General features: G+C 39.2%; 3 protein-coding genes across 3 annotated transcripts; all 3 read left to right on the forward strand.

Annotated features, from left to right (window-relative positions):
* Window positions 1–989: 989 nt before the first annotated feature.
* Window positions 990–1,853, forward strand: LOC145497470 (uncharacterized). Its single transcript, XM_081477270.1, has one exon. The coding sequence runs from the start codon at window positions 990–992 to the stop codon at window positions 1,851–1,853; it is 864 nt and encodes a 287-aa protein (XP_081333396.1).
* Window positions 1,854–4,056: 2,203 nt separating this feature from the next.
* LOC145496747 (protein phosphatase 1 regulatory subunit 27-like) lies at window positions 4,057–6,200 on the forward strand. The gene has a single exon (XM_081476485.1). The coding sequence runs from the start codon at window positions 4,738–4,740 to the stop codon at window positions 5,269–5,271; it is 534 nt and encodes a 177-aa protein (XP_081332611.1). The 5' UTR covers window positions 4,057–4,737; the 3' UTR covers window positions 5,272–6,200.
* Window positions 6,201–7,529: 1,329 nt separating this feature from the next.
* LOC145496746 (putative divalent cation/proton antiporter TMEM165) lies at window positions 7,530–13,781 on the forward strand. The gene is made up of 5 exons (XM_081476484.1): window positions 7,530–7,862; window positions 9,453–9,860; window positions 10,241–10,426; window positions 11,489–11,594; window positions 11,969–13,781. The coding sequence occupies exons 1-5, from the start codon at window positions 7,644–7,646 to the stop codon at window positions 12,031–12,033; spliced, it is 984 nt and encodes a 327-aa protein (XP_081332610.1). The 5' UTR covers window positions 7,530–7,643; the 3' UTR covers window positions 12,034–13,781.
* The last annotated feature ends 615 nt before the right edge of the window (window positions 13,782–14,396 follow it).

Genomic DNA, 14,396 nt, shown 5'->3' on the forward strand with positions numbered 1-14,396 from the left:
CCGAATACGGAAGAATTTGTTAAGGACTGTGTTAACCTGCCTCTGTCAGTTGTATATGGCTTAGATTCACCAGACGATATGGTACTGGGGTTTAATGCGCTATTTGGTGGGTGCATTGATAGACACGCACCCCTTAAAAGGATTAAAGTGACACGCCCACCCGCACCGTGGATGAACTCGGATAAGCTACGCAAGCTACAAGCGGAGCGAGATAAATTGCGTCGTGAGGCTCATAAGGAGAACAGTGATGATGACTCCTGGGTTACTTTTAGAGCTGTACGCAATAAGTCTAAACGGGTATTTGTTCTTAATGCTCTCTCATCCAAGCGACCAAAGGAAGTTTGGAGAGTAATACACCACATCCTCCACCCTAGTCCTAAACCTCTCCAAGCGGACCCGGATAGACTTAAAACGTTCTTCTTAAGTACAAATTAGAGAACACTGGGTACCAAACCGGATAAAAGATCAGATCTAATAGACCTTGTGAACTGTTTTTCGGAGCGTCCTCGGACCTCGCATCCTCTTAACCTGCGCTGTGTCTCCCTGATGGAAGTGAAGAAAGAGATCGATAAACTTCGCTCCGATACATCAACTGACATAGATCAAATTTCGGTGAAATTTGTAAAACTGGCCAAGGAACATATATCGGATCCTTTGACACATATAATCAACCGTTGTATTGCGAAATCGAGTTTTCGCAAACTCTGGAAGATAGCACGAATCTCCCTTATTCCTAAAGTTGATGAACCCTTGTCTGACGCTGATTACCGTCCGGTCTCGATTCTACCGACACTATCTAAAGTGTTCGAGCGCTTGGTGCTTAAGCAGCTCATTGCTTACATCAACGAGGATGGCGTTTCTCGGTTTTACAGTATCAGGATTCCGGAAAGGTCATTCAACAACTACTGTTTTACTGGGGATCCGCGACGCTCTAATTCGGGCATCAAGCAGAGGGGAGGTAACACTGATGGTCTGCGCAGACTATAGCAATGCCTTTGATACCGTCCAATTTAGGTCGCTGGTTTCTAAGATGGTTATTTCTAACTTCTACGTCGCCGACCTCCAGAGTGAGCTACAATGTGACTTATCAGTATGCTGACGATACAAAGTTTTGTATCCATTCGAAACCAAGTGATCTCGATTCTTCAGCAGAGCACATAAATAAAGCAGTTACAAGCCTGAGGGACTACTCTAAGAGTTGCAACCTGGCCTTGAATTTTTCTAAGACAAACTGGATGCTTATCTCCACCCCACAGATGGCGCGATATCACAGTTTAGAAGAACGAAAACTTCCTATCGCCTGTGGCGATACTCCACTAAAACGGATCTCCTATACAGAGCTATTGAGTGTACACGTGGACCAGCACCTGACCTGGAAGACGCATGTAGACCATGTGTTAAGTTCATCGTACGGGACACTGTCAGTACTGCGCAGGCTCAAAAGTCTAGCCCCCTTTCATGTGAGGAAACACCTGGCGGAGAGCTTAGTCCTCTCAAAAGTAAATTACACATGCTCTGTTTTCCACCCTCTTCCAGCATTTCAAATGAAGCGCCTCCAAAGGAAACAAAATGCATGCGCTGGTTTTGTCACAAGAAGGTTCGCAGGAATGGAGGACGTTGTAGAGTTGAACTGGCTTCCAGTGAATAAGAACGTTAAACTAAATATACTTAACTTCGCTCATAAGTCGCTATATGATGAAACGTTTCCTAAATATCTTAAATTAAATTTACACAAGGTCAGTGCTTATAGCTTAAGATCTTCGACTGCGCCTGTCCTTTCTATTCCGAAAGAATCAGGAACATTTCAGCACTCGGCAGCAACTAGTTTTAATAAGCTCCCTGTAGCAATTTGAAACATAACTGAGTACAATTCCTTCTGCCGTAGTATGAAGTGACATCTTTCATATAAGTAATTTTAAACAGCAAACACAACTGTAAATATGTATATACTCTATTTATTTACTTATTTATTTATTTATTTATTTTACATTTATAGTGTAGATATTGTAGATGAACAACTTTTTGTTGGATACTCTGCAATAAATCATTATCTTATCTTATCTATCTTTTGTATTTTGATGCAGATTTAAGGGATTTGGGAAAACCTTGCAATCCTCATAAATTTTGTAATGTAAGGGTAATGGTGATTCATGTTCTCTAGTCTATTTTCCTTTGATCAAGTCTTCATCTGTCATAAAAGGAGGGGGGATTACTTGTAATCAACAAATCTGGAATCTCTGAAAGTTTTATTAATTATCCAATGAACCATCAGCCCTTGTGAGCACACCCAAAACAAGAGACAAACAAGTTTTTCATGCATGTATGGCCGCGTTACTGTGCGTGTTTGTAGCTTTTGCTGAAACACTTGGCATTATTTGCAGATGCGGGCCACCCAGGAAATGCGTGTCCCTCGATATTCAATTTTGCCAGGAAAAAAGGTCATTTGGGGCGATTTTTACTTCTAAATCAACTTGATTTTGAATGTTGGTTATTTGTAACGGCAATTTTCGATAATTTCAAAAAAAGTAGGACTAGAACGAAACCATAAGCCCGATACGAGTTTTATTCGGTGTGTTTGTTTACCCAAACATGACACGCAATTTTGTTCACTTTGTTGTCGGATCACTAAAATCAACAACAACAACAACAAACTTTATTCGCTCTTGTACTTACAATTTTTTTAAGTAAAGCGGCATATAGACTGGCAACCTTATACTCTGGTATCTTTTTTGCTAAGAAATGAGAGTTCTTACCTGTACTACGTGGGGGGTTCTTTGCTTTCGGCTTGAAATTCAGCAGAAGTAGCGACTATCAATCACGCTACCGAGAGTGGTAGAACCGGCATGGTATATCGGCAAGGAAAAGCTCTAGTTAGCTACAGAGGTCTTGCAACAGACAGACGAAAGCACTCCGCGCCGTTCGTTTCGGACACGTCACCGAGATCAATTGACCGTGAAGGTCTGGGAGTACAGGAACTAGGCGAGAATTTCATCATAACATTATCAAAGTAAATTGGGATTCTGTTAATACGGTCACCAACGGGCCACGAAAGTTTGGCCGTATTAACAGGGTAAAGCCAAATTTTATGATTGGTCTAAATTGAGTGACTTCTTGACAGATATCTGATCAAAATTGCCTTCTAAACGACTGTTTTTTAACAAGCTTCCGGAATGCAGATATAACTTTTAAAAAATTGAAACTTCAATCAGTACGTTAATAACTGGTTCACGTGGCCGTATAAACGGGATTACGGGATTTCAGGCCGTTGGTCGTATTAAAGGGGTGGCTGCATTAACGGGGTTTTCTTATTAGAAATTGTATGGTTGTGTGGTCGTAATAACGAGGCAACCAGGCGGGGTTCCAGTGTAGGTCTATCGCCTCGTGAATCCAAAGCTACTTTGACAATGTTACGACGCAATTCATGATCAGTAACAGGGCAGACGCACAAAAAAACTGACGCCAATTTGTTAACTGGATCATTGTGAACACTGGGCACTGCCTCTCGCCGAGCGAAATAAGAAAGAAGAGTAACTCGCTCAGGCTTCTACCCGCTAATCGATTTTCCATCCCGCTATTACTGTATGTTTTTTTCCAAATAATATCCTTGGCTACCTGTTAACCATGTTAACATTTACCTGTTTTGTTTATTTTTTATTTCATTATTATTTTTTCTTTATTTCACGGAAATTTGTAGACTTCAGGCATCAACTTCACTGAAATCGAGAGCCCCTGAACGGAAAAATTATAGGCACGCAATATGTGCGAAACGTAATAACCTCTTACCCCCCCCCCCTATGTGTTCGGACAGCTTGGACTTGGGTATAAGTGCAGATTTTCTGATAACGACAATTTCAGCTTATACAAACATCTTGTCAATTTATACATCTCTTATCTCTAGACGAGAGACAGTGCGTAGAATTAATGATGGTCCAAACGTGATTTTACGTAATGTGAGAAATGAAAAGTAATGTGATAATGGTGGATTACTGTTTGACAGGGAATCAATGTGTTTTCCTGTGACAAATTTTAAAAAGGCACCGCGGGTGAAATCTGCAACGAACCCGACCTTTTTGTTTTTGTCAGGTTTTAAGTTCATCATAGAATTTTATCACTGCTTCAGAAACATCACCAGCGGGTTGATGCCTGAAACAGATAAATCCAACAAAAGAACAGTATCCAGTAATAAAATAGCACGAGCTTTTGAATACAAGCGGAATTCGCTTTCCAGAATGAGCGGAAGTTTTTTCTGGCGTTAATTGCCTCCAGCTTTATCTCGGGTTCACCAATCAGCTTGCGATCGGTGGAGATAAACTTTCACTTAGTTTGTTTGCCCTGTGGATTATACTCAATTGTACAAACAAATCAATATTACATCAATTTATTTTCCGTGACAAAAAAATATCCTCGAAAAGAAAATGATTAGTATAGTAACTGAAAATGGAGACCTACTGTTTGAGTTGCAGGACGGCTGATTGTGAACGTTTGATACGCAGCAAACAAGTCTATACGCGCGTACGCAACAATGCGGAATAATTAATCTTGAGACTTAACACACCTAATACGATATGGCTTTATCTGATAGTGCGATATTCAGGATATAGATTAACAGTGGTTGTCAGTTCTGAGTTTCATTTTGAACCTGGGCTCTAATGTAATTAACAGCGCAAAGTGGTGACTAATTAAGTCAGGCTCATTCACCCTGGAAAACGTGGTGTGGGAAGGACAAAACTGACAACTATGGATGTTGATTCAACAACGCAGAAACTGAAAAGCAAAACGAAAGTGCACCGGGTTAAGTCGTGCCCGCTACCTTTTGATTTAATCCTTCAAATCGCGTGTAGTAAGGACTCTTTGGATTCAGAATTTACCGAAGCGAAGAAGTTTGTCGAGTTGCTGCGTCGGAAAGGAAAAGAATTTCAACTGGATGCCATTAGCGCTTCTGGAATGACTGCCCTTACTCAGTGTGTGCTAGACGGCAATTTGAAGAGCGTCAAGGCTTTGGTCGAACTGGGAGCAAATGTTAACAAGAAGGACGGACTAGGATCAACTCCTTTGCACCACGCAGCAAGTGAGGGATACATCAACATCGTCAAGTTCTTGTTACGCTGCAACGCTGATGTACGAGCGCTAAATAGAGAACAACAGATGCCTATTGATGTGGCAGATGGGGATGATGTACGCAAACTGCTATCGCGTGTCACTTTGTTTTACTTACCCATTAGCAAAAAGTTGACAAGACAGGCCAGTTTGCCAGCTTCCATCTGGCTATGAATACCCAAGCTTTTCATCTGATGTATTGATTTGAAACAGTAACATATAGACACGAATATTAACCTCTAAATTAGTTTGACTCCTTCGTGACAAAGATCACTGTCTTCAGTTGAAAAAAACGTGCTTTCCTACAAGTCTTTATCAGCGAAATCGGAAAAGTGGTGACGATGATATGAAAGATCAAGAGGAAAACATAAAGGACTTTACGCTCGTCCCTAGGGCCTACTCACACGGACTGTTCTGGCCGTGTGGACGATACTAGATCTCTTTTAGAAACAGTGTTGCGTAACACAGAAAGAGATAAGTATAATTAACAGCGCTAGCTAGGGGCGAACTGAACTTTTTGATGTATGATTTGGCTTGTTCCGTGAAATCTAACTACTGACCTAAAGCTTGGACTTTTTTTCCCGATGGACTACAACACTGGCAATTTGCCGAATGCTCAAGAATGTGTACAAGAAGGGGTCACCAGCATCACTAATTACTAACAGAAACGTAAACAAAACGACAGACAAATGACCCAAAGTTTTACTGATAAATTATTGATTATCTCCACATTAGTGCCGGTTGTCTTCCATCCAACAGTCTCCAACCAGAAGCTTATCACCCCGCAGGCGCGCAGCCAGCTTTTCATTCAAGTAGTAAAGGAAATCATTTTTGCCGACATTAAACGTAGGAGCAAGCAACCAGTTTGACGCAGACAGTGAAATAAGGGGCAAGCGAGTTTGGTCTGCCGAATTTAGAAGCTGTGAACTGACTGCGGTATATTGCACACTATTCCCAATGACTTATATATACTACAATACGGTTGCTTCTTAAAAGGCGTAAAATCCCCGAAGCCTTTGATTATATCATCGTGGCAAGAAATTTCGGAAAAGTACTTTAATAGCACGCCTTAGTACAGTCGTGTAACTCGTGCTTCCTTGCCCCTCCCCCATCCCTTCCCGACATGCCTTCAGTCTCGACAACTGAAACATCCGGCTCGGCTTATCCATGCATTTTCCTTGTGGGATTTATGAATTATACAAGAAAATTAACAGTTAAATCGAGGGTATTACACGGCGGCGCGTAGATAGAACTTTTATTTTCAAACGAGCGCAGCGACTGAGTAATATATAGATTTAGGCCAGCCTAAAAGCGTAGCTCCTGGGCCAGGTTGTTATGGTAAAGGTAGAATTTTGATTCGAATTTGACTTTGTTTTGCTTCCAAACAATCCTGCCCCTGCGATCCAATCGAAAACTAGCACTTAGTCAGCGGTCAACTTCAAAAAAACACGTGACCTCGATGAGCTAAACTTGAACCCGCGATATGGTCACGTGATACTGATCAGCGGATATCTTGTTTTGACAGTTGTCAATTGATCATAACATGGATGTCCAATATTAAAGAAGAACGCGGTAACCAAGGTTGCATCTCTCTGTCAACCTATTATTTGTAGTATGGCCGCCATCGATCTTGCGCGACTCCGTCGTCGCCGTCGTGCGTACGCGCCCACGAGCAATACCGCAAGCCACGATAACCATGAGAAAATCAACGCGTGGGTTTCCTTTTCTTTCCTATATGAGTATGGGGCTCCGCTTCCCATTAAAATATCATTAATAATAACACGACTATTTCGCATTTCGCATTGAAATTTTTAAATTCATGAAAGTGGTTTGCGAATTCAAATGATGCGATCTTCAAGACAGATCTTGAAAACTGTTAAAAACAAAATATAAAGAAATAAATATAATCAAAATCAACTAACACCTACTGTTGTCCTTGAAGTCTTACCGTTGCATTAAAAGACTGAACAGTTGAACGTTTTATTCACTGATTAATAAAAAAAACTGCAGCGGTGTTGGAAGGCGACGATCCCTGGGGCTGGGCATTTGCTCTCTTTTTTCGTCCCCACCCCTGGGCATTTAGACAGCTTATGTGTCCCTACCCCGGGGAATTTGCCCAATTTTTTTAAAAAAATGCTTATGTCCGGTGGTTAGCCCTGGCGGGAGGGGGGGGGGGAGATGGGCACTGCTGGAATTGACTGACGCATAAGAATAGACAGAAAATTCTTGTTGGTGTACACCTACTTCGAGTCTTATGTACTAACACAAGAAATGCCAACTATCCGCCTTTACAACACGGCAAATTATTAGATACTAACTTCCATCTACGTAGGTTGAGGGAACGAGCGGAAAACGGTCCGAGGCACCCTCCCCTCCCCTCCCTCCCCCGACCAACCCAAGTCATCTCTTTACTTTTGTGCATGACTGACACGAGTTGACCGCTGACAGCTGCAGGTGATGGGCAAAAGTTCTCAAAAATTCATATTTTATAAACACATCAGAGCGAAAGTAAATGGTTTAAATTATTCCTCTTTTATCGATCCAACATGGGAACATATCGGAAGGGAAGTATTAGTTTGTTTCAAGTAGTCGCCGTTGTTATAATGTGCCGTGTGACCTTAGCGTGTGCGGCCGTTCCAGATGAAATGGAAGGTCTTGCTGGACGAGTTCTTCTGGCTTCTTCGGAAATCCCTAAAAAAGATCCGTCTAAAGCAACAAAAGCTTCGGATTCTGTGTCCTTTGTGCAACCAGTTGAGGATGAAGTGGTAAGAAAGCCTTTTCTGCATAGCTTTTAGAGACCTTCTGTGCAAATCTTTGTGTAACAATATTGTTAAATAAGTGAATGATACAAAAATTGCAAAATTATGTAAGCACACATGCCAGCAAACAACGTCACAGGACACACGATTAAATGATCAATTATGATCAATTACAGTTATTTGAATTTGTTTTTATTGCAACCGTGTAATTCCAGCTTTATATAAAGCAATTGCAACAAAACCTTAGTTTTTTGACCTTCCTTCATGTACAGTGCTGAGTTTGCGTCTTAGTCGCATTTAATTGAACTCAATTGATCGTGAAGAGAATAAGCATCGAAGTTAAGAAATTAGCGATACTATTATATATATGCTCGGGTATATATGTGCCAAATTATGGGCACAAAAGAGGTCAAGTAATTTAGTGAGTGAGTGTTATATCAATAAGGCTAACTGTATCAACAGGCCCGATTTTAACCTGAATAGGACAGTACCGTAAATCCTCGAATTAGCGTCCAGGGCGCTTATTTCAAATTAAGGAGAAGACGGAAGTGCTTATTCGAGGGGACACTTAATCGAGGAGGGGCAGGTACTTATTTAATATTTTCCGAATCATGGCCTGACATGATCATTTTTTTAACACATCACCTGGGCGTAAACAACAATGTAAGCTGTTTATCAACATCTGAAAAAGCTGATCCTAAAATTTAAATGGCAGCACCGTTAGTACTAGTAATTTTTTCCAAACTAAAGGTGTTCACAAAATACAATACTAATACTACAGAACGAAAACTGTATATCCTTTGTTGCCTCATAACTCATCCACAAAATGGAGGAAGGGGAGTGGGTGCCTATTCAAGGTGGGGCACTTATTCAAGGGGCAGGGGGCGCTAATTCAAGGATTTATGGTATGTGTGTCATGCTTATAATAATATTGGACAGTTTATGCATCATGCTTCTTATTAGACACTGTCCAATTGCGGAAGAGTGTATGTGGACAGTACGCATCATTTTGCGCATTCTTTTTCTTGGATAGGTGTACATGAATAGATTCCTTTTCCTGTGCATGTTGGTTCCAAACAAACTTAGCTGTTAATTTTTTTCTAATTTTTATCAAGGCGTTTAACCGATGGCTATATATTCATCAAATTTTGTTACAGGTTTTTGATAAATTGGTAAAAGGGGTTGTCTAATCTTGTCTGTGATCATCTTGTCATTAAACAACTTGGACTCCCACGATGCACTTTTCTGATTTTGTTAATCACTCGTATGATTACAGAATGAATTGACTCCACTCAGTCCTATTACCATTATTTAACGACTTGATTTTACGGTCTTATGTCTTCCATTAGGCCTGGGTCCCACACAAAAGCAGATGATCACATTGGATATCAGACAAATGCAACAGCTTCTAGACAATTTCAATACATTGTAGATGATTGTAATGGATCAGAGAATAGTAATCAACTTTTTCATCTTGAAATCGCGCTTTACAAGGAATAGCGTATGGTATCTTTTTCTCAGTTGCACCTAGGATCATCTGAGATCTTATAAAGCCAGGCTTGAATGACAATATTGTTTCTGTTTGGTCTCTTTTAGAATGCTGTCTTCCAAGATTCTCTAGCAAAGCAGTCTTCAGTATCTCGTGGTTCTTGGGAGGTTACTAGCATTGAATTCATTCATGCCTTTGTAGCTTCATTATCTGTCATCATTGTTTCTGAACTGGGCGACAAGACATTTTTTATTGCAGCCATTATGTCAATGAGGCATGCTAGATTGGTTGTGTTTACAGGGGCAATGTTCGCCCTTGGCTTGATGACAATTCTTTCAGCAGTCCTAGGTTATGCAACAACTGTCATTCCGAGGAAATACACTCTGTATATATCAACTGCACTGTTCATATTTTTCGGTCTTAAGATGTTGAAGGAAGGTTATGATATGGATCCTAATGAAGGCCAGGAAGAATTAGAGGAAGTTCAAGCAGAACTTAAAAAGAAAGAAGCTGAAGTAGGTTTGAATAGCTTAGAAATCAATATTATTAATACTACTCATAATACAATACCTTTTGTCAGGAGTGAGAGCTGATTTTTTAAACAGTTGGTAAAAATGTGTATTACTAAATACTATTTGTTTTATGTTATTGTACTGTTTAAAGTTTTTTTCCATACTGGTTACTGTGAAAACCAAGTTTAGAGAATTTGCTCTTGACACAATGAGTGTTTTTAACATCAAGCTGTGTTTTTTGTTGACTATAGGAAACTTAAGCTCAACTCTGAATTTGATCCACATAAAGGGCTGGTGAAAAGAGTATTAATAGCATAACCCATAGCAAAGAAATGAAACATATAGCAATTTACCATCTAATAGGTTAGTTTTTTCTTGTTCAGATGGCAAAAGATGATTCATCTACCATTACTCAAGATGTGGAAACTGGTATCATTCGTGGTGGAAAAAAACCTGCAAAGCTCTTTGGTCTTCTTTCACCTATATTACTACAAGCATTCACACTAACTTTCCTTGCTGAGTGGGGTGATAGATCACAGCTAGCTACCATATTGCTTGCATCTAGAGAGGTGAGTTTGACAACAGCTTACTTATAATTAACACCTGGGGTACTCTGTAAATCTTTGAGTTTGGGGTGTGCCACTGAGACACTGAAACCCTTAACCAATACTAGACCACGATCAGCTTGATTTTGTAACCCTGTCCTAGACTGGACACCAAAAACCCCTACCCCCACACTAGCTATTTTCCCTGCAGAAACTTTGTCACCATCATAGCCCAATATAGCCAAACTAAACCAATATCTTACAAAGTCACTTCCGAGTTTCAGTTTCTATCGTAGTAGTCCAGGTAAAGAAACCTGTTCACTGGCTACTTTTCCAGTAAATATTCCAGACTAAATTGCCTGAAAAACATACTCTTCAGAGCACCACATACCTATATAGCTCTGCTTATATGTGGGAGTACCCCGTGGGAATTAACATAACCCACTTACAAGGTACATGTATCAGGAAAACTTGTAATCTATGCTGCATAACTTTTGTAGACTAAAAATCTTGGTAATTATTTCCACTAATTTGAGTGCTCCAGTCTGAGAAGTTCTTTGACATTTACTATTAGTATCACCTAGCTAGTGTACTCATGCAAATCCTGCATTTTAATTGGCTATGTTACTAGAGGACTATTAGTAATAGTCCTCAAGTAGTGAAATTGGCTTCGCCTCATGGGCTATTGACCTGTAGCCCACAAGGGCTATGGGTCTAATAATATTGTTAATTGGCACAAGTGAGTCCCATTTGATGTCTTACTATGCATTATGTACAAGATTACGGGTACTCATTATTCTTCAGGTTCTGAATAGAAGAAAGGTCTTTGTTCGGCTTACTTTGTTTTAATTTCTTGTTCAGTGCACCGGCTTATAGCTTTGAAAATACCATGATTCAAATATTAAAGCCAATACCTCAGTTTATTTTGAAAAGTTTATGGTAGGTTACAGGTGACAGGAGTTTCACTATGTACTGACTGTTTTTTTCTGATCAACGTCTGTGTATTTTGTTGTAACTGAAAACAAATACTTCCAGACATACATTTCAAAAGGTTTGTTGAAGTTTTTGTGTTTTTTTTTTCTGCAGAATGTAGTGGGTGTGACTATCGGTGGAACATTAGGACATGCCTTATGTACTGGACTTGCTGTTATTGGTGGTAGATTAATTGCACAGAGAATATCTGTCAGAACAGGTACTTAATGTTATATATTGCACTTATAACAATATACAGTACTGTTGTTTCTGGTGTGAAGGAGGTCTGCCCATATTTGCTGCTGCATGTAATTTGTGAATCTGAACAACCACAAAAACATAAAGAACTGTGATGTCACAGGGTTTGCAAGCAGTTTATTTTCCAAAGACCATACAACAAAAAAGCACTGTGAGCATATGTCTCCATTGATGGTGTGCCCTTGTGAAGAACAAAGGAAAAAAGTGAAGGTGGAATGAAAAAAAAGCCAAAGCATTATCGTCAATTCTTCAGAACTATTTTAGGAAACTTTTTCATTTGGTTTTATAGGCACTTCAAGAAGTTTAACTTGCAATGTTTCTTCTTCTATCTTTCAGTGACGATCATAGGTGGAATTGTCTTTTTGATATTTGCATTAACAGCCTTTTTCATTGAAGAGTAAACCAGGAGCAACCAACAAATGAAGACCAAAGGTTCACACGTGTACAACGACCCTGAAATACACTGTTGTAGCAAGGAGTAGAACTTCTGTACCACTGTGTGCACAAATATATATATATAACAATGACATGCTTCAATTTGACATTGCCTGCATCATTGGACAATGTGTCTTGTCCTTAAATTCATGAGGAGAGTTACAAATAGAAGGACAATCGGAATACAATCTTGTTTTGTTGACTGGATGATTACAAGGGATACATGATCAGTATAATCTTGAGAAATATTTAAGAACTCCACCAACTCAGTTCAAGAAATCATTACATTATGTGAGCTCTGATTCCTTTAAGAAATGACGTACACTGACAGTTTGCAAACGTTTGGGAATATGACAATGATTGTCACCTCAGGAGTAGAAAATTTAACACTTGCTGAGAGCAAGGCCCTAGTCAAGACCTTGGATGCAAGTCTTGATGTTTTATTTTGTTAGCTCAAATAGCCTGTAAATGCAGTTGGATTTCTACTTGTTGCATATTTTTTTCAGGTGGAACAACAAGTCAACATCCATCTACATTCATGGATTGTGAAACTAGTTCAAACTGTAATCCCAAGGTGCAATCTTACTTGCATTGAGAATTCTCCAGGTCACATATAATTAGAAATGGGTGAACTATTCCTCTTAGCAAATAATATAGACTTGCATAAATCCAGAATGGTTTTGATTCACTGTTTGAAACTTCAAAACATCGTTCTTTAAAACTTACTTTGTTATCACTTATTACACAGAGAATACTCCTCAAAAGTTCTGGAATGGTACAGATTGTATTGGGCAACCTATATTTGCATAATTTAAATTATATGGTAATGGTCACATCAGTATTTGCTTGAAGTTTCAAAATTTGAAAAACAAAATAGTGCAGCTCTGTACTTATGAAAGTTGTTCTGACCCATTCATGTCAGTGAATGTTTAACCATTGACTGCAAGTTTTTGATTTGTTTATTGAAGACTAAGCAAAACATATTGTATATATAGATAAATACAATAAATTATTTATAAAAGTAAGTAGAGGACCAAAATACCCGGTTTTAAAACCCTTTGAAGCCATGACGTAATTTTTCTCAAATAAATACAAGTATACACGTACATGGCTGAGTCCATGTGCAGTGATTCTCACAGTGAAAATTTGTCAGTTGAAGGAAAATACCGGTACTTGTGGTTTTTTTTAGGCTTTTTTTGAAACATTACATGGTGTCCAGGCTTCTGGGACTAAAAAAAGAAACCATTTTCATTCATCCCTCAATCACTCCATGTTTAATTTTGTTTTATTCCCCTAAGCTTTGGCACCATTTTAGAATTTTTAGGATCAGGCAGTCTTGTTTTATGCTAGCCTCCTACACAGATGCTCCTTGGGCTCATCAAGCAATCTTCCTCCCCCAAAAGGTTGTGTGACATGCCCAAAGAGTGTCTGCATAGGTGGCCAGTTCCAGACTCTCAGGATGTTTGAATCAGACAACACAAGATTATGCAGTGTGGCCTGCCCTTCTTTCATTTTTTGTTCAAACAGTTTGGGCATTTTTTTTTTTATGCAACCCACAATCTGCAAACCAATCTTAACAATAATAATACCACATTTCTTCAGTGGCCAGTGGAGCACAGTTCTGTTGTGTTTAAGAGAATAGTAATAATAATCTGTACGATACTATCCTGAATGTGTTTTAAGAGCAATTAAAGATGATTGATAAACCTATAAATTTGCTGGTATTGATAAAAAGCTGCCAAGGACAGACTGAGTTAAATATTTGGACTCTGTGAGACACATTTATTTGAGTGGGTTAGACTCGAGAGGCTGCAAAATCACAAAATCTTGGGATGTTGGACAGATGTTAATTTTGTTTCCAGAAGTTGTCCTACAAAGTATAATAGCCCATGCAGCATTTTTAAAAACTAGATCATTGGATAATGCAATTCAAGAGTTTTCATTGGCTTAGCCATCATGGTATATGGGGTGTACTGTGCTCTACAAATACGGTAAGCCTATGCATGATTTTGGGGGGGTAATTATAGCCAACTCATATCCATCGTGTATCCATTGAATAATTGAAGCGGTGCGTGAAATAAAGCCCTCAGTGACTTTTGGAAAACTTTGAGGTAACCAGCATTCAAACACCTTCCAGCCATAATTTGTTACAGTGTACTCTGTTTTTAATTATTATCTAAAAAGAACTCTTAATTATTACTAGTTCATCTTAGAAAAGAATGAAAACCAGAGTAAACTGAACAATGGCTGGAAGGTACTTCAATGCTGGTTACCTCAAGGTTTCCCAAAAGTCACTAAGGGTTTTATTCAATGCACCACTTCAATTATT

This window comes from Orbicella franksi, chromosome 9 (genome assembly GCF_964199315.1).
Source record: "Orbicella franksi chromosome 9, jaOrbFran1.1, whole genome shotgun sequence".
NCBI classification, from domain to species: Eukaryota; Metazoa; Cnidaria; class Anthozoa; order Scleractinia; family Merulinidae; genus Orbicella; species Orbicella franksi.

Bases quoted from the DNA above. Each gene is read 5' to 3' on its own strand.
- LOC145497470 (XM_081477270.1), top strand. From the start codon at position 990: ATGCCTTTGATACCGTCCAATTTAGGTCGCTGGTTTCTAAGATGGTTA.
- LOC145496747 (XM_081476485.1), top strand. From the start codon at position 4,738: ATGGATGTTGATTCAACAACGCAGAAACTGAAAAGCAAAACGAAAGTG.
- LOC145496746 (XM_081476484.1), top strand. From the start codon at position 7,644: ATGGGAACATATCGGAAGGGAAGTATTAGTTTGTTTCAAGTAGTCGCC. The intron at 9,861-10,240 runs GTAGGTTTGAAT...TTTCTTGTTCAG, and splicing joins TTAAAAAGAAAGAAGCTGAA to ATGGCAAAAGATGATTCATC. The intron at 11,595-11,968 runs GTACTTAATGTT...TCTATCTTTCAG, and splicing joins GAGAATATCTGTCAGAACAG to TGACGATCATAGGTGGAATT.